The following is a 27,312-nucleotide window of genomic DNA, read 5'->3' as shown; positions in this document are numbered from 1 at the left end:
GGAACCATTACAAAACTTCCTCTAATAAGCATAAAGTGACAGCACGCATATACAATTTCGCTTACGTGCAAAACTAACAAACACGTTACGATGCGAGTCGGCAACCGCTATGTTCTGAGGAACCAAATGTTATGTCCTCATTGCTAATAATAAATGGGTGGAAAGTGGCCACAAGGATCTGTCGTTGTAGGAATCTGGGCAAAAGCAAAAGATTATTTGATACTAGTGCACTTTAAGGAAAGATATTTTACTCATCTTGTTGATGAAGCGCTGCAACACCATTGACAATTTGTGGCAGCCGTGGCTAGCTATAAGCAGAAGCCCGACACGGGTGTGTACTGAACTTATGTATCCTGAATGTTTGCCGATACAGCTTGCTATCAACAGCTCGGTGTAACGTTGGGCATCAAGTAGCAACAATGAACTAATCTCGAACTAAAAGTAGGTGCCCGCCATTTATAACACCGTAGTGGGGATTTTCGTTGGTCGGCGGCATGGAGGTTCTTCATTGGTCAGGTCATCCTGTTGGTGGTGGTGTTCAAAGCTCCGCTCGCGATGCGTGCAGGAATTTTCAAGGCGTCAGCTCCGGCAGTATCGATAAGCTACAATACTACAAAATGTTTACTCATTGCTTAATTTCCTGCAAGTTTCCTAAACAGATGTGTTCTCACATCCCGAAACTTTTATTCAAGGTTTGTTACATAGCAAAATTTGTTTTGGGTAATGGCATTTTTTGTGGTGCAATTTGAGAGTTAAGGAATTCCATGTTTCATCCGAAAGAAATCACATATTATTATTTTCGTTATGTGACATATGTATGTAATAGTCTTCTCTTTCGAACTCTAGAAGAGAAAAACGAAACAAAATCAGCCGATCATTTTGAGGCACTAAAATATTTTAAATATTTTCATAGTGTTTTTTTAAAGCATTGACCGATTGTGTTCTTTCAATTCAATAGGTTTTGCAACGGCAGATGGACCTGGAACTCGATCTAGTGAGTGAAAGTAAGGACAAATCTGTCCTCAGCAGTATTGTTGCCCGTGTTTCCGTGCAAGCAGTCTGCAGCCAACCTGTTGACCACGAGGATTCAGCTAAACATGCAGAGGCACCAGGTATACATGGAGAATGGTGTAATTTTGATAACTATTTTATTTTTTCAGAGTTCGATTTAGTCTTCTGATTTATTATAAGATAACACATTAGTGTATTAAAAAGGGAAACAATTCCTGAGCCTGTGACCTTTAAAATAATACCCTCTTGATCATGTAACACTATGTTTTTATTTACCCTGTTAGTGACATGTTTTGGATACTGCCATCATAAATCCTGTAATTAAGATCAAAATGCCACAGCAGTAAAATATGTGTGTTACTGTACACATGTCAGGGGCCTTACCAATCATATGCCTACAGCAAGAGCCTCTTCCAATTTTCAGTACATTAATTGTCCATTTGATATTAGCGTTCATCCATAGCAACCCATACCTGGAAATGTCGTTCCTGTTCTATAGCGTTTCAGTTCAGATGTGTAACACACTCATGTCTGCTAAAGGAAAGAGAAAAGCCTGAGTTGGTTGTCCTGGTGTGCAATAGGATATTCAGGATGACATGTACTACGTCAGACGGTCACCTGATGTTACTTAATGTCTGCCTTGCTGTGAGGCCTATTCAATGACTGTCATCTCCTATACAGTAAACATGGTTCAGTACACCTTTTTGAAATATGCTCCTTATGTATGGCAGAACTCGAGGTAACTGAACAGTTGGGAGTCGGCTGTATCACGAACATTTTCCATTCAGTAGTATGCCATCGCACAAAATTTTTGGCCCAAGTCACGCAGCGACTCAGAGGAACAGGTACCTACACTACAAACATGCAGGACTGTGGTGTTCCATGGCAATGCTACGCACCTGAATTTGAAGATATACTGCATTGCATTGAAGAGAACTGGCAACGAGTACTCGAACAATTGTGCTTGCAGTGGGTATTAGCCACAGTATCATCTGCTAACTTCCGTGTGAGCAAAAATTATATCTGTACCACTTACAAAGTGTACACACTGTGGATCCAGCTAATTTTCCACAATATGGTGTGTACTGCACGTGGTTCCTGGCTCCACTGCATCGACACACCCCTGTTTCTGCATAGAGTTCTGTTCACAGACGAATGTATGTTCACTAGTGACTGTGTTCTGAATTCGCAAAACAGCCATGCCTGGGTGGATGAAAATCCTTGTGCCACACATGTTAGTGGGTTTCAGCATTGGTTCAGTATTAACGTGTGGCCAGGTATTCTGGATGGTCATCTGATTAGGCCATGCCTCTTTTCACTCAAGCTAATTGGTCATGCGTAATTGATCTTTCTACAAAATGTATTGGACCCATTCTTGGAAGCTGTACCAGTGAATGTCCATCAAGAAATGTGTTTTCCGCATGACGATGCGTCACCTCACTTCTCAAGGACAGTTCAGAAACATCTAAACAGTCGATATGGTGTAAGATGGATAGGCCGAGCGGTCCAACTGTGTAGCTGCCGTGGTCAGCGGATTTGATTCCTATGGACTACTCCTTGTGGGTTTGTATGCAAAATTTAATTTACGAGACTCATGTAGAGACAGAGGAAGAGCTGATGGCACAAATTCTGGCCACAGCACTAGAAACTGAAGAGACACGAGATGAGGTGGAGAAGGTGTACCAGACATGCTCCAAAGGTACATTATTTGTAACAATATTAGTGGTCCCCACATGAAGCGCCTGGTGATGTACCAGTACTGTAATGTTTAGGTATTAATACGAACAAATGCACTTCAGTGACAAACAGATGTTCTGTTGTTACCTAGTAATTGTACTGCATCACGCCTAATTCAAGTCCTCAAGCAGAAGTGGATGAGTTAAACACCTGAACTGAAAAAAATTATAGAACGAAAACTGTAAATTTTCAGACGTTGGTTCCTATTCAAAATATTATGCACTCTCCCTCGCACCTCACCTCCTCATGCACTGTCAAATATCCAGTGGTACCTCTTCTTGAAGAATCAGCAGAATGAAGTTCAGAAAGTGTGGATACAAATGTCCATTTAGAACTCCATTTAGAAGTAAGGCCCCACAGTGTAGTTTCGTATGATGCTGCACCATTCACTTATCCTCCACAGCTGTTGATGTTGCACCTCATGAGGCCAGTGTGGATTTTCAGCTGTTCAGTAGCGCATGTTATGCAGATTTATGTTACCGTGGATGGCAAATGTTGCTTCATCGGTAAAGGGCACATGTTAAAAAAGCTTAAGGTAGTCTCTCAGTTGCTGAAGTGTAAACTGACAAAGTTCTGTATGACATTCAAAAATTATGGTTGCTGAGTGCCTGATGTAGTGGCAGATGATAGGGATGGAAATTCTGTCAATGCCGGATGGAAATGGCACTCATCTGGCTGATTCCACATTCCTTGGCAATATGTCTTGTACCACTGTGCGGATTCATTAGCATCATAGCCAGAACAGCTTCTTCATGTCCTATGTCAGTTGCAGTCTTCCTTCTTGCCCTCTTTTTGACATTAAAGCAGCCTGTCCGCACTAAGGTCTTAATAATTTGTGCAGTTACTTGACGCGTCAGACATTGGTGATCCAGATAGATAGCCTTATACCACGGTACTGTTTTTACAGCATTTCTTTTATATTCAACATACAAAAGTAGTGTATCCAACTTCTCCTCATTGATGTACAAGTGCACATGCAGTGAATGTTGAAGCACAAATGAGCATCCTGCAGTGCAGACAAGTAAACAGGCAGATGTGTTGACATTCTGACATGTAGAACAAGAGCTTGGAAGTGTTTGCACTGCTAATACTAATTCTGGCCGCCATGCTGTCACACTCTAAGGCATTTCTGTATAATTTTTTTTATTTTTTTTATTTTGACAGGTTTCAATGCCAATATTAACAAATGCCATATCACTGTAATTGTCTTCTCAAGAGCTATCAAATGTAGTTATGAAAAGTATACAGTTCCATTTAGAAAAAAGAACTTACTTCAATGTCCCCACTGATACCAGCACTATAAAAATTAATCAAACAAAATAGTTTGTAGCCTTCAATACGTTAACGTTTGCCGAAAACTGCGTTTTGATATGTGTACTATTCACGAAATAAAAGGGGTGTTACACCTTACAGTCAACAACAGTAAAAAATCACCCACAAAACACTGAATTGACATTTTGTCTTTGTTTTGATGTAATTTATAATTCAAGGTTTTGAACACAACATTACATTATGATTACAAAAGTAAAATTGTGTAATTTATTCCAGAACGTGGTGTGGCAGACTTTTCTGATGAGGAAGATGACTTCAGTAGTAATGAAGATGATGCCTCAGATTCTGAACCAACAGCTGAAGATGCAATGGCAAGAAGGGCTCGTAAAGCAGCTAGAGCAAAAATTCCAGCAAATGCCAGGGTTAGTACATGTATCATATTACAATACCACAGAAATCATTCTCGGCCAGGTTGGGGATTTTGTTCACCCTGGGACTGGGTGTTTGTGTTGTCCTAATCATTTAATAATCATTCATGAAAGTGGCGATATTGAACTGAGTTAAGATAGGGACTGTATATGGGCTCTGATAACCACGCAGTTCAGTGCCCCACAAACCAAACACCACCACCTCAGAAATGAGTTTTAACTTACTTGCTTTTAAAATAAGTATTATAAAGCCTAAAAATAACCCTTGTAGATAGATGAACGTGCTGATAAAAAATAAAAGCTTCTACATTTCTTGTGGCTCAGTCTAAAAAATATAACCATCAATGCAGTTTATATGCAATAAACCTTTTTCAATAGCATGGATCAAATGGCTTGCTTTTTTTTTTTTTTAGATTAATGGTAATTAGGAAGCTTCTTAAAATTTTAACATCTGAAATTACAAAGACACACAACAGTTGAGTAGTGATTACCTTCAGGAGGAGAAATTCCAGTACTGTTGTTACAAACGCATAAAAATGAGAACACTAATCCTAATGTTCAGATCTGTTAGTTCATGCCTCAGGGAGGAAAGATAAGGGAGATTGGAAAGGGTAGGAGTGTACTCAGACCTCAGGATGAGAGGCACACACATGCTGTGATGGTTAGTTCATGCCTCAGGGAGGAAAGATAAGGGAGATTGGAAAGGGTAGGAGTGTACTCAGACCTCAGGATGAGAGGCACACACATGCTGTGATGGAGGGGAAGGCTGAGCACATCTTTTTCCCCTGCCCCCCTCCTCATCATGAAGTTGGATGACCTTCCACCACTTTTTAACCTTCCAATCCCACTTTCCTCCCTGAGGAGGGAATTAATAGTTTCAAAACCTAAGATTAGTGTTTCCACTGTCATGTGTGTCTTTGACAGTACTTTCTGTTTCCTTGTAATTTTATGGTTTTCCCTAATGAATTTTTCTTTCGATCAGTGTATATCACTTTGTAGTTAACCCACAGTGTGTATCCTGACACTGCTGCCACTGTCTGGTGTGCATTTTTGTGTTATCTCTGGAGGATGACTTCATCCAAAAGCGAAGTACCTGTCCGCTGCCAAGCATTTTTCCTATTTCATGTACGATGAGCATTTGAAAAATCTGTGCAAAGTCCGAGAGATGGCACCACCAGCACGTATCGAAGTCATGTTTAGTTAGTAGCATCTTTGGAAAGAAAGCTCACCAAGTTTGACATATTGGTCTATTTCTTTGTGTTTGGCATCTGTGTGAATCAAGGAAGTCGAGTGGTTGTCAAAAAAGGATGAAAAAGAATTTCCTGTGACGATTAAGCATTACTTTATGTAAGGCAAAACGCCTCAGGCGACTAAAGAGAAGCTTGATAAAAATTATGGTGACTCTGCACCTTCGATTAGAATGGTTTATAAGTGGTTTCAAAATTTTTGGAGTGGCCATATGGTCACAAGTGATGCTGAACGTTCTGGACGCCTTGTGGAGATTAAGACTCCAGAAATCATTGATAAAATCGATGATATGGCAATGGATGACACAAGAGTTAAGATACGTGAGTTTGCTAGTGCTGTGGGCATCTGGAATGAACAGGCACATAATATTTTGCATAAACATATGGACATGAGAAACCTGTCCGTAAGATGGGTTCCGTGATTGCTCACGCTTTCCCAAAAATGGAATCGTGTGAAGGGTTGCAAGTATGGTTTGCAGCAGTACAAGAAGAATCTGCAGCACTTTAAGCGTTGTTTTGTCACTGTGGATGAAACATGGATACATTACTATACTGAGACCAAAGAACAATCTAAACAATGGGTTACCAAGGGAGAATCTGCACCAAAAAAAGGTGAAGACCATACCTTAGACGGAAAGGTTATGGCGACTGTCTTTTGGGATTCACAAGGAATAATTCTCATCGAACAATCTGGAAATGGGTAAAACTATTACAGGTGAATATTATTCATCGTTATTGGACGGTTTGAAAGCCGAGCTGCAAGAAAAATGCCGGCAATTGGACTGCAAAAAAGTCCTTTTCCATCACGACAATGCACCAGCACACACCTCAGCAGTTGTGGTCGCAAAATTAATGGAAATAGGATTCCAACTTGGTTCACATCACCCCTATTCTACAGACGTGGTTCCCTCGGGCTACTGTTTGTTCCCCAATTTGAAGAAATTGCTGGTGGGACAAAGATTTTATTCAAATGAGGAGGTGATTACAGCAACTAATAGCTATTTTGCAGACTTGGACAATTCCCATTCTTCTGAAGGGATCAACAAATTAGAACAGCGTTGGACGAAGTGTTCAAGTCTAAAAGGAGACTATGTTGAAAAATAGAAAAGGTTTACCCCAAGCACGTAAGTAGTTTTTATTTTTGCACGGACTTTTCAAACGCCCCTCATACATATTATATTACATTCTGGACTTCCCGTTGATGGACAACCTGTATTATAATGAGTGAACAATCTACAGAATATTGGATACTAAACTGTACTAGCAGGGTGAGAAATGACTGTGTATGTGAAAATAGTGTATTTGGGGGAAATAGCGATAATGTGAAGATGATCACCAATAGAACATGTAAATCACAGTGGAATTGTCATATTACCCTTCATTTGCAGCAGTAGATCTCTTGAGTCATGAACATATGCCATTAAGGATGTACACAGCATGGAGACACTTTGTAGAAAATGTGAAGGGGATTGAGACGTTGATGGCAGATCGGGGGTTTACGTTGGTGTGTGAATAGTGCTGGATTGGAATGTGGAAGAAGGGGAAAGCATAAAAGACAGAGTTATTGTAGAATATTGGCTCGGTAGTAGGAATGAGAGGGTGTAAGAGTAATTCAGTTCTGCAATAAATTTCAGCTAGTGATAGAGATTGTGATGTCCAAAAATCACAAGAGTTGGTGGTATACTTGGAAGAGGCTCAGAGACCCTGGAAGATTTCAGCTGGGTTATATAATGGTCGGATTGATTCAGAGATCAGATACTAATTGTAAGGTGTGCCCAGAAGCAGATTTAGACTTGGATCACAATTTAGCAAATATGAAGAGTACACTGAAGTTCAAAGGATTTGTACTGAAGTACTGTAGAATAATGATGTATCTGAAATTCCCTAAAGTGATAAGAATACCATTACATAAGGATACTGTCATAATACCAAAGCAGGCAATTCAGTTGTAGAATTGACATCTCTGAAAGGGCAGTCACACAAGATGGACGACAAATATATGTGCAAGGATGGTAACTGCAAAGAACTCATGAGTAATAAAAGAAATACTTCAAATATTTGTTGAAAGATGGAAGTGCAAAAATGTTCAGTTAAAGATATGAATAAAACACTATTGACACATCGAGACCCTGATCGATGCATATCTGTAGGCAGGGTAGTCAATGAAGTAAAACACTTAGCACCTGAAAGCACATTGATTACTGACACAAATATGCAATCTGAACTGAACTGAAATCCTGGACAGAGAACCATCCTCTTCACTATGATGAGTCTTAATGGTAGCCACTTGCATCAAAACTTCTTGCTCGTCAAATGAGTCATGATATCTGTGTGCTTTTTTCTTTTTAATAAAGGGTCATAATTCTAGACTTTATATGTGATGTCTGGCAAGTGACAAAGGATACAATACAGCCCAAATTTGTGTTTTACTGACTTTATCGATAGTCCTTCTTTCTGCACAGCTGTAAAGATCCAAACAAAGTCTCCTGCACTGTATTTCACTGATCAGTGCTTGGCATTTTAGTGTTCTCGGTCTTTCTCTGCAGCACTGTGACCGAGCTGCCTTGCTTCTTTGGTGCTGGTGATGAGGTGTTTCACAGCCATGATGGATGACAGTGTGTCCTTGTCATTTAGGCCTCATGACCATGCAGCAGAAGGAAAACTGTGAAGCCTGTAGTGTCTTGCGTTGCTGAATTGTATGTAAATGTCACTATGGGCAGTATTGTATGCAAATCTCTCTGTTTGACACCAATGTTTATTGAGAGCATATCTGCAAAACATGCAGTGCGTAATGCCACAGCTAGAAATTACTTCTCATATTAGTCCAGAGTGCGAAACTTTTCCACAGTCACGGATCATCACATGCAGCGCTCCTTGCCTCAGAATGACGTCTTCTACAAGAAACTTTCAATTTCCAGATCTTAAACAGTCCGCACAGTTTTGGTAACAGCATAGCAGGTGAAATATTGCACACTGTTATCCATAGATTCCCATTTTTCAACTTTGGAAACCTCCCCATGAGGTTGATACCAACTTGGTGGAGTGACGCTACTGCAGAGGTAATTGAAGCACTTGCTTGTATCGTTGACGTTCCTCAGGGTGACTCTCAGTGTCTACTGGATCAGTAGAGACATGACCAGTGAGACCTGTGTCTGATTCTGTCAAGAGACTTCACAAATCCAAGGTGACTAGTTGTTGGAGGGTCAAGGAAATACAGGGTAGTTATAATTAAATTTTTGCTACTTGAGCCAGTGTAGATGGAAAAACTATTTACTGTATGGATACCGAATTTTATAGGAATGATGGTCAGACTGTGTGCTGCAAGATTGTGTCATTAGAAGTTTTGGCGTCATTACATTGTATTAGGCGCCAATATGGTATGGTGATATAGGGTCGAAACCCAAGTATCAGTGCGCATTACAGTTGCAGAAAGTCAAGATGGATGTGGGAAAGGTGAGTAGGGCTTTATTCATAAAGCTATTTTATAAAAACAATGGGAATAGTGCTGCCGCTCGTTTCGAGCATCAATTCATTAAAGGAGTACAGAGAGGTCCTGTTTCCCCACCGGGGCTGAAGAACATGATTCGGATGTTCAGGGTAAGTGACAATTTGGGAATTCAGCAAATTGCAAATTCAGCAAAAAGCAATTTGGGAATTGCTCACAGGAGTGGCCAGCAGCCAATTGTGTCACAAATTGGTGAAGTTACTGTTGCTACAGATGAGAATGCTGGATACAGTGTTTGATGTTCAAGCAATGCATAAGCTGTGCACAACAGCGGAATGTTCTGTGGTCCACCATTTGAAAAGTGCTGTGAACAATTTTGAAATGATATCAGTACAAACTTGCAGGCTGTTATGGACGCAGGTGGTCATCACATTGAGAAATGTTTTGTAAGCTGGAATGGAAACATGGTACACATTTAACAAACAGTACCCTCTCATGAAAATAAAAATGTGTTTCTTCCAACAGTTACTCTTCTGCATGTCCTTAAAAATGTTTCCACAAAATTTAATTGCTCTACGATCACTCATTTTTCATATGGGCCCCCTCAAGTAGCAAAAGTTTAATTATAACCACCCTGTACTTCAGGATAGCTGGCTGTGGATGGGATGGGGTTACAAACAACCATTTCTTCCCATTGGGTCATAGTTCCTATTATAAATTGCTCTGTTAATTGACTGGAATGCTCCTGTGGTCGGTTTCTCCTCCTCCTCCTAGGCTACTATGGTTTTCAGCAGTGCTGGATCTTCCCTCTGTTCAGCAACAACGTCCTTTAATTCAGTGTGACTGAGATTTAGTGCACCGTGCTGTATTCTGTCAAAGGATTCCACGAAAGGCAGTTGGCATTCTCGTGTCTGCATCGGACTCCTCAAACCTCGGTGCCCATCTCGCCAGTTGACATGACAGATCCTTCAGGCCAGTCAGGCAGCATACTAGAGAATGGTGGTCTGTCAAAGTACAGTGGAAACTTGATGGCCCAAATAACTGCTAGGCACTTTTTCTTAGGTGTACGGTAGTTCTTCTCAGATTTGGAGAGTACTCCGGAAGCATAAGTTACCGCTTTTTCAGCACCTTCCTGAATTTATGTTAAAACTTCCCATATCCCAATACTGTTTGCGTCAGTGTGAAGTTGTGTGTCAGTATTCTTATCACACAGTGCTAGAACTGGAGATGTTAGCACCTCTTTAAGAACAAGGAAAGATCTTTCTTGTGTTTCATTTCAGGAAAATTTGACATCTCCTTGCAGTAGTCCTTGCAAGACATATGCCTTGGTACAAAAGTCCTTTACGAATTGCCTATTGTATGAGCACATTCTGAGAAAAATTATCACGTGATGAAAGTGCCGAGGAGTCAGAAAATGTTTAAGTAGTCTTAATTTCTGTGAACTGAGATGGACTCCATTGCTATTCATTAGATGCCAAAGATTTTCATTTCTTAGGAAATGGCAAGGCACTTTTTCGGGCTTGTGTGAGACTTCATGTCTGAATGCATTTCAACATGGTTGTCAGTAAGCTTAGATGTTCTTCAGATCTCTTAAAAAATGCTCATTGAGATGATGAAGCATGTTGGGCATCATACATTCATAGGTGGCTGGAGTGTTACATAGTCCAAATGACATAAACTTGAACTTAGATGATGATAGGAGTTATGAAGGCAGTGATTTCCCTGTGAGCCTTGTCAGCCTCAGTTTGCCAGTAGCCTGCGTACATGTCCATAGTTGCGAAATACTTTGCGGCTTTCAAGCAGTCCAGGGTGTCCTCAGTACACAGCAATAGATAGACACCTGTGATTTTACTCAGTCATCGGTAGTAGACACAGGAAAACCAAGTGCTGTCCTTCACGAGGACCACCGGAGAGGGCCGAGGACACTTCGATGGTTCAGCGATGTCATCTTGCAGCATCACTCCACTTCTGTGTGGATTATCCTTTGGTCAGCTGGCAACACACTACACAAGCACTCGTTAATTGGTGTATAATCTCTTGTCTTGATACAATATTTTATCATGGACCGCTTTTCACCACTCTTGGTCTCCAAGCATCCAAAAACCAGTGTAGAATGTCTAGCGTAAATTGACGGTCAGGTCAGATCAGTTCCTAGTAACTTCCTCCCCTGCATTGTCTGTAGTGGTAAAGCAGAGCCTTTGTAGAGGCAGTAAAGCCCTTACTAGACTGATTTGGCTGCCCCTATGCACTTACCTATGGGGAAGAGTTGTGGATGCTCATGAATCAGGACATTTAGTGCTATCGAAGTTCTCTTTGACCTCTTACAATGCTTATAATCTTTGCTGGTATGTAGATTTCTATTGTGAACTGAGTAGCTTTTTGCAGTTGACCAAACTTTCACAGTTTAACTGAGCATCTTGATTAATGATTGGAAGTGGTCTCATTGATGACGACCAAATAACAGTGTCTGCAGTGACAAATGGTAGACCAGAGCTATGTCTTTGCTATGTATGCCTTTTGGAATCGCTTTTTGGAGTCTGATCGTGCATTTGCTTGTGATGTTTGCAAGAAGTCTCATCTGAAAATAACATCATGACGTAGTATGTTAAAAGAAATTGAAGGTGTGTGTTCCGTAAGCGATAGTTACTCTTGCAACACATGTTGCTGTCGGCTGGATGTACTTCCCATTTGAGACTTTCAGTACAGTTGCTTCTACGTCACAAAACAGTCTTCTTTAGCTGGACAATATGATGGAATGGATCGATGTTCCTTCTTTTCTGAACAAGACTTTGACCAAAGATTATCAGTCTATCCTTTTCATAATTTTGTTGATATTCCAACCTGGAATCTTCTTTAACTGATGAAGATAAGCATCCAACATTACAAGAAAGAAAGCCACTGAGTCGACTAGTGCCCCGACAGGTGGGCTGTCGATGACAGTCTTGATGAGATTTCCTGTCATCGCAGTAACTGTCGTTCGTGGAGGGTTTGCATCTGTGGTGGTCTCACCTCCTTAGATGGTCCCCTCACTTAGTTTTCTTGAAGTTGGTGGTTAAGCAAGTGGTTAGTACCTCTTATGGTGACAGGCAGTTGCTTCACCGTGTTTGGGATTGAACTCGTCCAGGGTGTGGTGTCCCGCTTTAATTGTCTGCAGTTGACTTACGTGTTGCGATAGTTGACATCTTATGACACAATAGTCATCAAACACTTGTTTTTTTTATCTGCAGTAGCATAGGGGTACAGGGAGTCTAGCACATCTCCAGAATGAATTTTTCACTCTGCAGCAGAGTCTGCATCGATATGAAACTTTCCGGCAGAGTAAAACCGTGTACCAGATCGAGACTCGAACTCAGGACTTTTGCCTTTTGCAGGCAAGAGCTCTACCAACTGAGCTACCCAAGCAGGACACATGACCCATCCTCACAGCTTTACTTCCACCAGAACCTTGTCTCCTACCTTCCAAACTTCACAGAAGATCTCCTGCAAAACCACCAGGAGAGCTTCTGCAAAGTTTGTAAGGTAGGAGATGAGGTACTAGTGGAAGTATAGCTGTGAGGCCGGGTCGTGAGTCGTGCTTGGGTAGCTCAGTTGGTAGAGAACTTGCCAGTGAAAGGCAAAGGTCTCAAGTTCGACTCTTGGACCGGCACATTGTTTTAATCTGCCAGGAAGCTTCATTCTAGCACGTTGTCCTCTGTGCTCCAAGTGACTGGTCTTCGGTAGGATGTGGTGCTTAGCGGAGGAGTTAGGATAATACTTGTGTTGGTCAGATATTGGGTTCTTGTTTGACAGTTGCAGTATAAGTTTGAGGTGGCAGAATCCATTCTTAATGGTGCTTTTGACTGGTTGTGAACAGAGCATGTGAGACATGGTGCTATGGAAATATGTTGAAGGTTAAGTGGACTGTAAAAATATGGAATTGCGAGGTTCTCCACAGAACATCAAAGAAAGAAACATATGTAAAACATTAACAAGGAGAAGAGATAGTATGATAAAACACGCATTAAGATACCAGCTAATAACTTGCACAGCACTAATGAAGCTGGAGAATAAAAAGTGTCGTGGAAGGCTGGACTGGAATACACCAAATAAATAAAAGCAGATGTAGGGTGCAATTGCTATTCAGAGATAAAGAGGTTGGCACAGGAGAGAAATTCGTGGTGGGTCACCTCAAACCAGTCAGATGACTGATGACAAAAAACTAACCAACTATACATAGTTAGTGTGGTTCTTGCCTCGGTATAGAATGAAGTTTTTCAGCTGCTATGAAAAAGTATTGAACTTAGTTACTGTTAGAGACCATATTGAGCTGGAACAGTGGCATAGCACAAACATCTTTTACATGTTTCATTGGCTCGGGAGGTCTTGTGTTGATGAGTGAGAGAATATCAAGAAAAACAAGTCAGATTTAAGACATCCTGTCAGACATAATACTCAAATTGATCATTTATTATGAACTAGCCAATATTCTCAAAACAGTGGTATAAATATCAAAGTAAGATAAATGTGATGGAGCAGCTCTTCTGCCACACCACCTGTCTATGAACAGGGCTAATTGTTTCTGCCAACATACATGGAAAACAAAGTGTGTAAAACTACTATTGTGAAATAAACTGAAATGTACAGTTGTCAGTAGAGAGATCATCTTAAACTTTGCCAGTTCTGCATTTGTCGTCCATTAAAGTGTGTGTACTTGACCTAACATAGGAAAGATCTACGGTTTAAAAGTTCTTATCTAATATTAAAAAGTGTAATTTGCATGGAAATGTCAAAAGAACATAATTAATTGGGAAGTAAGTTTTCAAGTTTCATCTTTTGAGTGTGAACGCTTGCACTTAGGTTATGCTAGAAATGCATTAAAAAAGAAATAAATATGTCACAGATGGCTGAAGTATTTTCAGATAATTTGCAAAATGTAATATTGTGTGACAAACTCCTAATTGATGCAACTCTTGAGAACATGACTACAAAATTCAGTAGTATGTGTTGTATACTGAGAGACCTGATATTGTCCAACAATATATAAACAGTAACAAATGCTAATTAGGGTTGCATCCAGTCCCACTTTTAATTTTAAATTCTTGTTATTTGAGAGAGAGAGAGAGAGAGAGAGGGGGGGGGGGGGGGGGGGGGGGGGGGGGGGGGTGGGGGGGAATACAAATACAAAAACGACCATAAGATTATGATCAGACATACAGTAAAGAGTTCGTTAAAAATGTTTTCAGTCTTCCTGTGCCTTATTTATAAAACTAAAATGATCCTCAAAATTGAGATATAGTTAAATTTTTTGATCATCACAACAAAAGTGACAAGATTAAATAAGGGTCTTCACATAATTCACACGAAACAGGATGTGCCCGAAGGACACGTTTCACGTTGACTTTAGGTTACTCAACAAACTCTTGACAGTGTAAAATGAATCAGTGGCATATTAAATAAAACAATAAAAGTCACAGTACCATAGATTTTATAAAGTAAGATAATTCAAGGAGCTGTAAATTTCTGTCTGTATATGTTGTTCATATTGATGTTTGTCTTTTAGATAAATAAACTGCTGTTTGTTTTGTGTGTAGTTTATGTATGTGCAAGATTAAGAGTGTAATGCATTTGAAAATAGAAACTATATTTGATGACTGAATACACAGTAAAACTAACCATCAGTTGTCCAATATTTGTAGGATGTATGCTATTTGAATATAAAAATGATCAGCAAGTTAATTACAGAGGACTTGTTTTGTTTCTGATCTGTGTCAAGGAAATTGTAGAGATAAGCAGTATTTAATATTGCTGGAAGTCTACAAAGCATTAAAAAAAAAATACTATTCCACATACACTTTATCTTTTATAGTAAAGTAGTGATACGTGTTCCTATCAAATCTTTTGAATTTTTGTTTCAGCAACGTAACTTGAAGCAGAAATTTATTGCTCTGTTGAAGAGGTTCAGAGTTACTGAAGACCTTCAAGGCCTTGACAATGACCAAGTGGAAATAGGACAGAAGCTACATGGTGCGTATTTTAAACTGTGTAAATTTTTAAACTATGTAAATCTCTACGTATCTCAGCATCTAGCAGTTGCACAGGAAAGGTAATGAACTAGTTTTGCAGTATGATTTAGTGTAAAATTGATTAAGAATCTCTACGTATCTCAGCATCTAGCAGTTGCACAGGAAAGGTAATGAACTAGTTTTGCAGTATGATTTAGTGTAAAATTGATTAAGAGAGCATTTATGAAAATAAAATCTTTTGACTATTTGCAATATACAAAATGGATCCCGTAATAGAAAGAAATGTCTCACTGTGCTGAACTGAAACAAAAGGGTTACAACAATTCTGTCAAGGCAGTATAGTGTACAAGTGTATGTGCTTTTAACATAAATGGGTAATATCATGGTTCTCATGCATATAATGGCAGTAAATGTGGATTGGACACCATAATGACATTATCTTCAGCATAAGAATGTGTCATCTCATTTAATGCACAATTGTTGCAGAGCTAGATGACAGTTATTCACAAGCATATGAGAGAAAATACTAACACGAATTCTTTACAGACGAATGGAAAAACTAGTAGAAGCCAACCTCGGGGAAGATCAGTTTGGATTCCATAGAAACACTGGAACACGTGAGGCAATGCTGACCTTACGACTTATCTTAGAAGAAAGATTAAGGAAAGGCAAACCTACGTTTCTAGCATTTGTAGACTTAGAGAAAGCTTTTGACAATGTTGACTGGAATACTCTCTTTCAAAGTCTAAAGGTGGCAGGGGTGAAATACAGGGAGCGAAAGGCTATTTACAATTTGTACAGAAACCAGATGGCAGTTATAAGAGTTGAGGGGCATGAAAGGGAAGCAGTGGTTGGGAAAGGAGTGAGACGGGGTTGTAGCCTGTCCCCGATGTTATTCAATCTGTATATTGAGCAAGCAGTAAAGGAAACAAAAGAAAAATTAGGAGTAGGTATTAAAATTCATGGAGAAGAAGTAAAAACTTTGAGGTTCGCCGATGACATTGTAATTCTGTCAGAGACAGCAAAGGACTTGGAAGAGCAGTTGAATGGAATGGACAGTGTCTTGAAAGGAGGATATAAGATGAACATCAACAAAAGCAAAACAAGGATAATGGAATGTAGTCTAATTAAGTCGGGTGATGCTGAGGGAATTGGATTAGGAAATGAGGCACTTAAAGTAGTAAAGGAGTTTTGCTATTTGGGGAGCAAAATAACTGATGATGGTCGAAGTAGAGAGGATATAAAATGTAGACTGGCAATGGCAAGGAAAGCGTTTCTGAAGAAGAGAAATTTATTAACATCGAGTATAGATTTAAGTGTCAGGAAGTCATTTCTGAAAGTATTTGTATCGATTATAGCCATGTATGGAAGTGAAACATGGACGATAAATAGTTTGGACAAGAAGAGAATAGAAGCTTTCGAAATGTGGTGCTACAGAAGAATGCTGAAGATTAGATGGGTAGATCACATAACTAATGAGGAAGTATTGAATAGGATTGGGGAGAAGAGAAGTTTGTGGCACAACTTGACCAGAAGAAGGGATCGGTTGGTAGGACATCTTCTGAGGCATCAAGGGATCACCAATTTAGTATTGGAGGGCAGTGTGGAGGGTAAAATTCGTAGAGGGAGACCAAGAGATGAATACACTAAGCAGATTCAGAAGGATGTAGGTTGCAGTAGGTACTGGGAGATGAAAAAGCTTGCACAGGATAGAGTAGCATGGAGAGCTGCATCAAACCAGTCTCAGGACTGAAGACCACCACAACAACAACAATGAGAGAACAGCAGCAATTCATTGCTTCATAACTGCTTAAGGTTAGAATAATATTGGCATTACAAGATATTTAGGAAGCGGGGAAAAAAAACAAATGATTTACAGTATAAGCTGAAAATTTTAAGTGGGAAAATCTGCAAACATTACTTCAAGCTAACTCATACTTGCTCTCATTCGGTGATTGTCATCAGTCCGAAGACTGGTTCATTTCTTCCGAGTTTGATTCTGTCCCTCCTCATTCATTGTTCGATCTACCCATCTAATCTTCAGCATCTTCTGTAACAACACATTTCAAGAGATTCTATGTTCTCATTGTCGAAATTGTCTGTTGTTCGCTTGTAACTGCCATACAAGCCTACACTCAATACAAATACCTTCAGAAAAGACTTCCTAACATTTAAATCGAGTATGGATTAACATCGAGTATAAATTTAGGTGTCAGGAAGTTGTTTCTGAAAGTATTTGTATGGAATGTAGCCATGTATGGAAGTGAAACATGGACGATAAATAGTTCGGACAGGAGGAGAATAGAAACTTTCGAAATGTGGTGCTACAGAAGAATGCTGAAGATTAGATGGGCAGATCACATAACTAATGAGGAGGTATTGAATAGAATTGGGGAGAAGAGGAGTTTGTGGCACAACTTGACGAGAAGAAGGGACCGGTTGGTAGGACATGTTCTGAGGCATCAAGGGATCACAAATTTAGCATTGGAGGGCAGCGTGGAGGGTAAAAATCGTAGAGGGAGACCAAGAGATGAATACACTAAGCAGATTCAGAAGGATGTAGGTTGCAGTAGGTACTGGGAGATGAAGAAACTTGCACAGGATAGGGTAGCATGGAGAGCTGCATCAAACCAGTCTCAGGACTGAAGACCACAACAACAACAACATTTAAATCAATATTTAGTGTCTTGCTTCTTAATATAATTCACTCAGTATCACCTGGTTTAATTAGACTACATTCCATTACCCTTGTTTTATTTCTGTTGATGTCCATCTTATAATCTCTTTCCAAGACACTACCCATTGCCTTGAACAGCTCTTAAAAGTCTTTTGCTGTATCTGACAAAATTACAATGTCATGGGGAAACACCAAAGTTGTTATTTCTTCCTGAATTTTAAGCCCCTCTCCAAATTTTACTTTTTGCTTTACTGCTTGCCCAGTGCACTGATTGAATAACATTAATTAAGATAGACTACAACCCTGTCTTTACTCCCATTTCAACTGTGGCTTCCCTCTCATGTCTTTAGACTCCAATGCAATAGAGTTTCTGTATGAGTTGTACTTAAACTTCTGCTCCCTGTATTTTATCCCTGCTACCCTGAAAATTTCAAAGAGTGTAGTCCTGTCCATATTTCCAAAAGCTTTCTCTGAATCTACAGTGTCACAAACTTTAGTTTGCCTTTCTTCACCCAATCTTCAGTGATAAGTTGTAGGATTAGTATGCTTTTAGATTTCTCCAGAACCCAAACTGATATTCCCCGAGGTTGACTTCTACCAGTTTTTGCATTTTTATCTAAGTAATTTGTCAATATTCTGCAGCCATAACTTATTATCCTTTTAACCCCAACAATTTGAAAACAAATATAATTTTAAAAATCTTCGCAAAAGTAACCTGTATCATCAATGGCGTACAGTATCCCCCACTGTTTCATGTGATATATTTGAAAACAAATTCACATTTTTCCTAGACTCAATCTCACACCTCAAAATAACCATGAACTCAAATTGCATAAAACAAATTATACTTTGAGGTGACAAAGGTTATGGGGTGCCATTTAACATCATGTTGGAACTTCTTTTGCCCTGCATAGCGTAGCGACTCAACAGAGCTTGGAGTCAACAAGTCACTGGAGCCCCCCTGCAGAAATATTGAGCCATGCTGCTTATATAGCTGTCCATAATTGCAAACGTGTTTTCAGTGCAGGATTTTGTGCACAAACTGACCTCTTGCTTATGGCCGACAGGTATTCGTTGAGATTCATGTTGGCTGAATTGTCCAGAATGTTCCTCGAACCAATTGCTAACGACTGTGTCCTGGTGGCATGGCACATTGTCATCCATAAAAATTCCATTGTTGTTCGGAAACATGATGAACGTAAATGGTTGAAGGAGGTCTCCAAGCAGCCAAACATAACCATTTCCAGTCAATGATTGGTTCAGTTGGACCAGAGGATCCAGTTCATTCCATATAAACACAGCCCACACCATTATGGAGCCCCCATTAGCTTGCACAGTGTGTTGTTGAAAACTTGGCTCAATGGGTCCACGGGGTCTCCGCCACACTTGAACCCTACCATCAACTCTTACCTACTCGTACAAATGAGTGTTCCATCAAAGCACTGCCATTTTATACCATGTGTACATGATTCTACCAGCATCTGTATATGTGCGTATTGCCATCCCATGATGTTTGTCACCTCATTGTTGTCCTAATTAACAAGCAAAAATGGGCCTAAATTTTTTTAATAAATCTTCTATCACAATTACATAGTGTCCCAGTGGTTTCATTTCCACAGTACTCAAATTTACTTTACAGTAACTTAAGATATTTCACAGTCCATGATCACAACAGTATGACCATTAAAAAAAATATATAAAAAAAACCCTCACATGTCAGTATCTCCTATAATCACATTGTAATATCTCTACACTGACTGTGGGCTTGAGTACAGTGATACTGCTACAGTGTACTGCGTTCATAGAACTCTCTCATTGTACCACTAGATAGGTCTGTCTTGCAACAGCACCGGTGGTTTCATGCTAAAGTCTATAGTACTTTAAAAAATTAATAGAATGGTGATGTCAGCCAGAAACCAATGGTACTTGGGGTTAAACTGATGGTTTGGTAGTGCCATCACCTGTAAGCACACCTACCTTCTTTACGATTGGGATTGTGAAGAGGGTAGGCTGGAAAGTAATGCACATATGCTTGTAGAATGTAAGCAAAAACTAGTAGAAAGATCGGGAAAAAAGTATGTTAGAGTACAGTTCTTTAAAGCTTCATAATTGTATATTAATATTTCTCTCAATGTGCAACAAGTGTTTTCATGGTCTCACTGAAAAATTCTCTCGGCATTTCTCGAATCCAGGACTTGACATCTGCCTTCACTTCATCGGCCGAGGTGTACTGATTGGCCTTGAAGTTTCTCTTGAGTAGAGGCAATAAATAAATAAATAAATGCAAGGCGCAAGATCGGGGAACTAAGCAGGGTTTTCGAACTGTTTGCCTGAGGAGAAGACAGAGGTCAATATTCGGCACTCTTATCTTTCCTCTTCTGGGGCTTAATGATGGATCCATGTCTCATCCTTCATAACGATATTCAGATGGAAATCGTCTCCTTCATCACGGTAGCGCTGCAAAGTTGCCCACAGCATTCTAATTGGTGCTGTTTGTTCTTATCTGTGAGACGGCATTATACCTATTGTGCATAGTTTTTACAGTTTCCTGGTTGTTCAGTAATGAGGCCGACACATTCCTTGGATATTCCAATATGATTTTCAATACACTTTAGTGTGTTTTGCTGCTCATTTTGAATCAGATCGTCAACAAGTGTGTGATGTTTATCACCTGTGGCAGTGATTGGATGTGTGCTGTGTGTTTCAACAACAATTACGGTTTTTCCAGGTTCGCAACCACATAATTTTATTAGCCATCAACTTACTTCCTGATATCCGAGGGTTTTTGTCTCTCTTGCATATCTTGCTTGCTCCATTGATGAATAATTTTGTCATGGATGGGTCTCCCAAGGAACTCAATAATTCTGAGGGAATGTTGTGAACTTAGATCTTTGTGTTCTGTCATGTTCATCTGACAGTGTCATCTCTCCCAAATCAGCTCCCCCCCCCCCTCCCCCCCTCCCCCCCTCCCCCCCTCCCCCCTTCCCCCCTCCCCCCCTCCCTTTTTCAATTAGTCTTCTCTTTCTATAATATTGTTCTCAAGTTCATTCCCCTTATATAGATCCTTTATATATTCCTCCCACTTTTCAGCTGTCCCATCTTTGCTTAATACTGGCTTGCCATCTGAGCTCTCAATACTTGTGTAGGTGCTTCTCTCTTTTCCAAAGGTCTCTCTAATTTTCTTATTGTCAGCATGTGGCTTTCCTCTAGTTACACTTGCTTCTACAGCCTTGCATTTGCCCTCTAGGCATTCCTGTTTAGCCATTTTGCACTCCCTGTCAGTCTCACTTTTACATGACGATATTCTCCTTGCCTGCTTCATTTGTTGCATTTTTTGTATTTTCCCCTTTTGTCAAATTCAGTATTTCCTAAATTATCCAAGGATTTTTCCTAGGTTTTGTGTTTTCACCTTTGTGATCTTCTACTTCCTTAATTATTTCATCTCTTGAAGCTACCCATTTGTTTCCTGTGCTATTCCTTGCCCATGTTTAAGTCCACTGTTGCCCCCCCTGAAATTCTTCCTGATCTCTGATTCCTTCAATTTATCAGGGTCCTAGCTCCTTAATTTTCTATCTTTTTGCAAATTTTTTTCAGTTTAGTCTGCAGTTAGTAGTCAAATTATGGTCAGAGTTCACATCTGTCCCTGGAATTGTCCTGGAGTTCAAAGTCTGTTTAGAAATCTCTGTTTTTACCATCATATAATCAAACTCAATCATTCTGGTGTCTCCAGGTCTTTTTGACATAGCCAACCTTCTTTCATGATTCAAAAACAGATGATTGGTTATGATTAAATTATGCTCTGTGCAAAGTTATGCCATGTGGCTTCCTCTTCCATTCCCTTCCCCTTACCCATGTTATCCTACAATTTTTCCTTCTCTTCCTTTTCCTACTACTCATTTGTCACCTGTCACAGTTAAATTTTCATGTTTTGAGTATCTGAACAATTTCCTTTACCTCATCCCAGTTTTTTTTTTCAATCTCTTCATCTGTAATGATGTAGCAATTGTTAATTTTTATAAAAACTGTTGAAGAAGAAAGTTCTTCTTTGCTCCTCCACTTACAGGACCGAATGCATATTTTTTCTATTCATGACTAAGCTCAAAACAGTTATTGAAACACTTTAGATATTCAACTCCAGAAACAACGGTACCTGTAAGATGAAAAGTGTGCAGAAAACTACTTATCTAATGTTTATTTGATTGCAACATTTTCTATTGCGCGTGCTGTTAATACTAACTTGCACCATATTCATCATTTACGGTATCTTAGGGTTTGTTCCTTTGTTATTTACGTTTCTTTACTCTGCATCTGCTTTCAGGTTAGTGTGCATGCATCTCTACTGTATAAATTCTGACCCAGTCAGTATTTCATAATACATGTGTTGCATGGTCCTAGGCTGACTTGGACTACCTTCAGGAACTAACCTGCTTGCTCTTAAGTCTCAAAGCATACAAATGTAATTTTTGATTAAAAAAGGAATTCAAACCTTGGAGAAACTGCATCTTGCAAAGTAAAAATTCCCTTAAGAGTACAGTATGAAGGGTCCCTGAAAGTCAAACAATGGAAAGTCCAGAATGTAAAAACTGCTGTATATTTAAGTTTTCGAGCCAGAAGGCCTTCTGCTGAGTCAGAAAACGCATGCGCACACGCACACGCGTGCACACACACACACACACACACACACACACACACACACACACACAGACTCTGGCTGTTGAGGCCTAACTCATTAGTCAGAGATGGTGGCCTTTGTGTGTGTGAGTGTGAGTGTGAGTGTGAGTGAGAGAGAGAGAGAGAGAGAGAGAGAGAGAGAGAGAGAGAGATTGTGTGAAATGTGTGTGTTCTCTAATTGAGAAGAGGAAAGCTTAAATTCGTAGCAATCTCTCCTTGTGCCCTGTCTGTGACTCAATGTCTCGTCTGTATCATGAGTAGCAACTGTCCTTACCATAACACAGAGCCCTGATGATCACATTTATGACAATTTTAGCTGTCTGTGGAGGGTATTGACAATTTTCATAGTTTTTGCCCAAACAAAATAACTACAAAACAACTATTAAATCTAATGGGGAAGGTCTAATAATCCACAAACAATTTTATGGGAAATGTTTGGTCCACTCATTAGCTTAGCTTTTACATTTTGCAAATATTCTTTCTTTTGACTAATCCATAACTAATTTAGAGCCACAGAAATCTTCAGAAATTGATAGATAGCAGTTTCTTCAATTATTTTCTCCCATGTTATGATTTACTTTGGATGTTTCCCACCCTAATCCTTGTCAGTCATTAAATATGACTGTTTTGGATGCTATGGTGTTACTGCTTATCGACACTCAAATGACAAAAGAAAATAATCTCATTGTTACAGGTGGTGACATGGATCCAACAGAGATTGAGGATTTATTCGAAGAACTGGAAGATCTCAGTGACTCTGGTCCTGAAATGGACACGATGAGTATTTCTTCCACACCAAAACCTTCTCTTCGCCCTTTCTTCTCAAGCAGCCGCTCACTGTTGCAAGACACACTGCACGTTCCAGGTGAGGAGTTGAATGATAGATCAAGAATGAACTGAGCTGTAATGCTATAAACTTCAGTTGTGCACTCGGTTCTCAGAGCAAGAGGAGTAATATATTGGTGGAAAAAAGTTAAGACTGCTCAAATAACACTGCTTCTGCTCAACACACACATTCGCTGCACAGCTCAATATTTAGTCACTTTTTTTATTACTCTGTATTTGTTCCTAGAAAATGAAGACTGTTTATTTCATTGACGTGCATGACAAACGTAAATGTTTTTCCAGGTTTATTTATGGAGTACAATGTATAGAGTTAATCATAGTCAACAATTTTAAGATCTTGTTCCATTGTTTAAAAGTGCTTTGTTGTTGATGACTTGTGTGCGCTGTAGTAATTATCTGCGAATAGATAACAGCTGCATACTCATTCGTAAACATAGTGAAATTGATCCAAGGTTCATCATGCTCAGAAATTATTTCTGAAGTCTTGGCAGAATCAGAATGTGCTTCAGAAATAATTTTCAAATAGATATGATCATAGAACTAAATTTTTCATTTTGCAAAGAGTAAAAAAATTCTGATGCTATTTTCAGTAGTACATAACCTTAATTCGTAAATTAGGCTTAGAAACAATGGGCAGACAAAGACTGAATTTTCTGAGGTAACACACTTCACTGTTTTAAATCCCACTACTGAACTGCTGCTCAGTATTATGCTGCAATTAATTGACATTATCATACACAGTATTAGTACTGTGCCAGTACTGAGGCATGTATCAGTATTATGTTTGTTGTCTTATCTTGTATTGTGAGAGATATAACTCTTTACTGCATGGCTTTGTGTGCTGCAATTGTAAGAAAGGCAGTAGCTGTCCATAATGTGATATGGAAACAAGCAGCTGCTTTATTGCAATACTTTTTACTTAAAACTCAAAAAAATTGTGTATCCATTTTAACAATCTGTCTATTGTTCATTAATTTGCATGTTGCTGCATGTAAAGTGTGGCATTTAGCAACTTGATATGTTATAATTAAACTGTGTTTAAATTAATTATTTGTGTAATGTATTATGGAAAGGAATTCAACCACAGAGACTGGCAAATTCAGAATAGAAACTTTGCAGTCAGGTGATTTTTCCCCCTCTTAGGAAAAAATATGTTTTTTTTTTCATTGACTTTACGTCTATCATGTGATCTTGTTAGGGAGTTCTCAGACTTGGTTATCGTAATGCAGTGTCCTGCGTGTGAGAACTTCTATAAATAATGCAGAAATGTGTACAATATAGATTTGTAGAAATATTGAGCAAGATAGCAAGATTCACAAACAATTTACAGTAATTTTAACAAATTTATTTCACTGAATCTGACATTATGCCACTATGTGTAGATGTAGCTTTCAGATTAAGTTACTGTTGAAAAAACACCTCAGTGATAGCACACAATTTTCCTGTTCTCTCCGTTTACAGATACAAATTCAGTTCAAACTGATCTTACAGGCAATGTTATTTTTTAAAGAGGTACTAATATCATTTTTTCCTTCAGTTGCAAATGGTTTGGATAACTAATACACTCATTGGTCCTAGATTTTGTAGACAGCTGACTAAGAAATGGCTTTTTCTTATTATATGTCAGTGATTTATTGTCCTAACATTTCAAAAAGATTTAACCGCTAGTTAGGTGCTTTCATACTGGGATGTTGGCAAACCTTTGTTTGGCTTGTATCGTCATCACGGAATTGTGTTTGTCCAGCCCAGTCTGTCATTCCATACTGAATTAGTACGCATAAAGACCCATATTGGACTAACAGGTGTCGGATGTGTCATCCTTTGTATTGGCATTTGCAGATGAACTGGAGGCTAACTTCATTGTTGAAAGTTTTGTGTGTTTTAAAACAGTGTTTGCAAGAATGGAACTCAATTAAATATTTGATAGAACAGTAGAACTAAGGCTAAGAAATAAGCTTAAACAAAGAAAGGTAAACAAAATTTTCAGTTGTAATCATTACATTATGTAAATTTTTTACTGGGAAAATTTACTTTGGTGCTATTTGCAAACCTTCATGTAACATTCTGTTGGTAAATTTCAGGGTTTAGAGTAGCTTGATTCATACATGGGTTTATTTAGCAGCAACAAATGTGGTTCCAGTGGCACCAAAACAGTGCTTTTTTGGGATGTATATGCTTTCAGTTGCACTGGAAAGTGAAGACTAAGTAGACAATCTTCTGTATAGTTTCCATGTCATTCTGTCCTCCCTATGATGTAGGTAGGCTTCTAAGATTATGGACATCCTTTTCCAGTGCATTATGTTTCAACTGTGAGAAACCACAATTCTCTTTTTAACTGTCCTATAAAATTTTTTTTGGGAATAACATCCGTATTGGTGAAAAGTATAAATGAATTGTTATTCTTCTCTGGGTCTGGGAAAACTGAACTTTGTTAAGACACCGCAGTTAACACATTTCTGATGCTAAAGATGAACCAAATTTTTTGTCTTGTTTAGGATATGTGATTTTTTTTTTCACTGCGGTATGATATAGGGTGGCTGGTATTTAGAAGCTGAATGTGGAACTACATTGTTCATTGTAATCTGTCATGACAGAATAGTTTGTACAAATTGTCACATACTTCCCTCATGGAAATTGCTGGAACTTGACTACCTACATTTAAGTCATTAACTTTATTTTTGCTGAGATAATTAGATGATGATGATACATAGCTGAAAAGAAAAGGTTTGCCTTCATTTCAGCTCTAGATCTTCTGATGATACAGGTTTGAAATTTGTTTGAAAGTTTCATAAAAATAAATCATTGATTGAAATGGCCGTAGAACATCTTGCTTGTGTCATACTTCATGTACCAAACACAAGAACAGTAATGAAATATTGTGCAATTGCTCTGGTCCTCCGCAGTAAAAATGATTATGACTACAAATTATTGGATAATTAAAAAAAGAAATTGATTATTCTTTAAATTTATCAAAGACAAATGTAATACATAATTGAATAGATAATTGGCCATGTAGTAGAAAGTTAATTGAAATTTGCTATTTCCTATTTCCTATGCTTTCTCCCTTGCTTCTTATTTATTGATTGTGGTATTGTCTGTGTGATATGTGTTGTAATATAAGAATGAATGAGCCTGTAGACATTTTTCAGTTATAATATGGAAAACCTTTTGTAATATATGATTTAGAAACCAACCAATTGAAATTTTGTTGAGATTGTTAAGATCCTGTAGAAGCGTTAGTAGCAAACCATTACTTTAGCTGATTTACAGTATTATGTAGATTTTGTATAAAAATAATTCTAAGTGTATATTTAAATGCTTTCAACCCTTTTTTATCATATCGTATGCTTGCGCTGAGTAGTGGATTTATGGAAAGTGGTGTATTTCATGTTATGAAATTAATATTATGAAGATTCATAACAAATGTTTATAACTTTTCAAATTATATTACATAAAGTACGGAGATGAAAATAAATACTTTCCAAATCAATTACATGTTTTTGTTTTTAGGTATTCCTTTATACCACTTGCTGAAGACACTTTTACGAAACTATTTCCTGTATGTAGGCTCACTGAAACTAAAGACCCATAACTGGATGTCATATGTACACCATTTCTATTGTTTTAAATACCTCATCTCCTAAAATTCATATTGAAAAATGTGTATAATTCTGTATACCATTGGAAAGCATTTTGGAGCAAATTAAACCATAATTGTTAGGTAGTCCAGGTGTATGTATTCACTATTGTCTCTGTGTGGTGGTAATGGGCAGATGAGGTGTTACGTTTGGCTTTACAACCTGCATAGTTACAAATGTAAGATTTCCTGACTACAGTAGTTCAGACTGTAGTAATGGTATTGTATCACAAGATGTGTGCAAGTTATCAGGAACAATATTAGATGAAGATTTAAGCCCAAGGCGGTGCAACAAGAAATGTAGAACACAACAGAGCTGTATTTATCCAACTATTTTTT

The 27,312-nt window shown here is 38.7% G+C and overlaps 1 protein-coding gene across 3 annotated transcripts in view; it reads left to right on the top strand.

Moving 5' to 3' along the window:
• The window catches only part of LOC124787753 (phosphofurin acidic cluster sorting protein 2), a 691,488-nt gene that overhangs the window by 541,309 nt on the left and 122,867 nt on the right, over positions 1-27,312 (top strand). For all 3 annotated transcript variants that reach the window (XM_047254663.1, XM_047254747.1, XM_047254832.1), the window contains exons 5-8: positions 959-1,112; positions 4,297-4,442; positions 15,035-15,143; positions 23,185-23,355. In XM_047254663.1, coding sequence (XP_047110619.1) covers positions 959-1,112; positions 4,297-4,442; positions 15,035-15,143; positions 23,185-23,355 — 580 coding nt within the window. The remainder of the gene's footprint in view (positions 1-958; positions 1,113-4,296; positions 4,443-15,034; positions 15,144-23,184; positions 23,356-27,312) is intronic.

The sequence above is a fragment of the Schistocerca piceifrons genome, chromosome 1, assembly GCF_021461385.2.
Source record: "Schistocerca piceifrons isolate TAMUIC-IGC-003096 chromosome 1, iqSchPice1.1, whole genome shotgun sequence".
Lineage (NCBI taxonomy): Eukaryota > Metazoa > Arthropoda > Insecta > Orthoptera > Acrididae > Schistocerca > Schistocerca piceifrons.
Note: the sequence above shows the minus strand (reverse complement) of the source record. Positions and strands in the feature narration are given on the sequence as shown.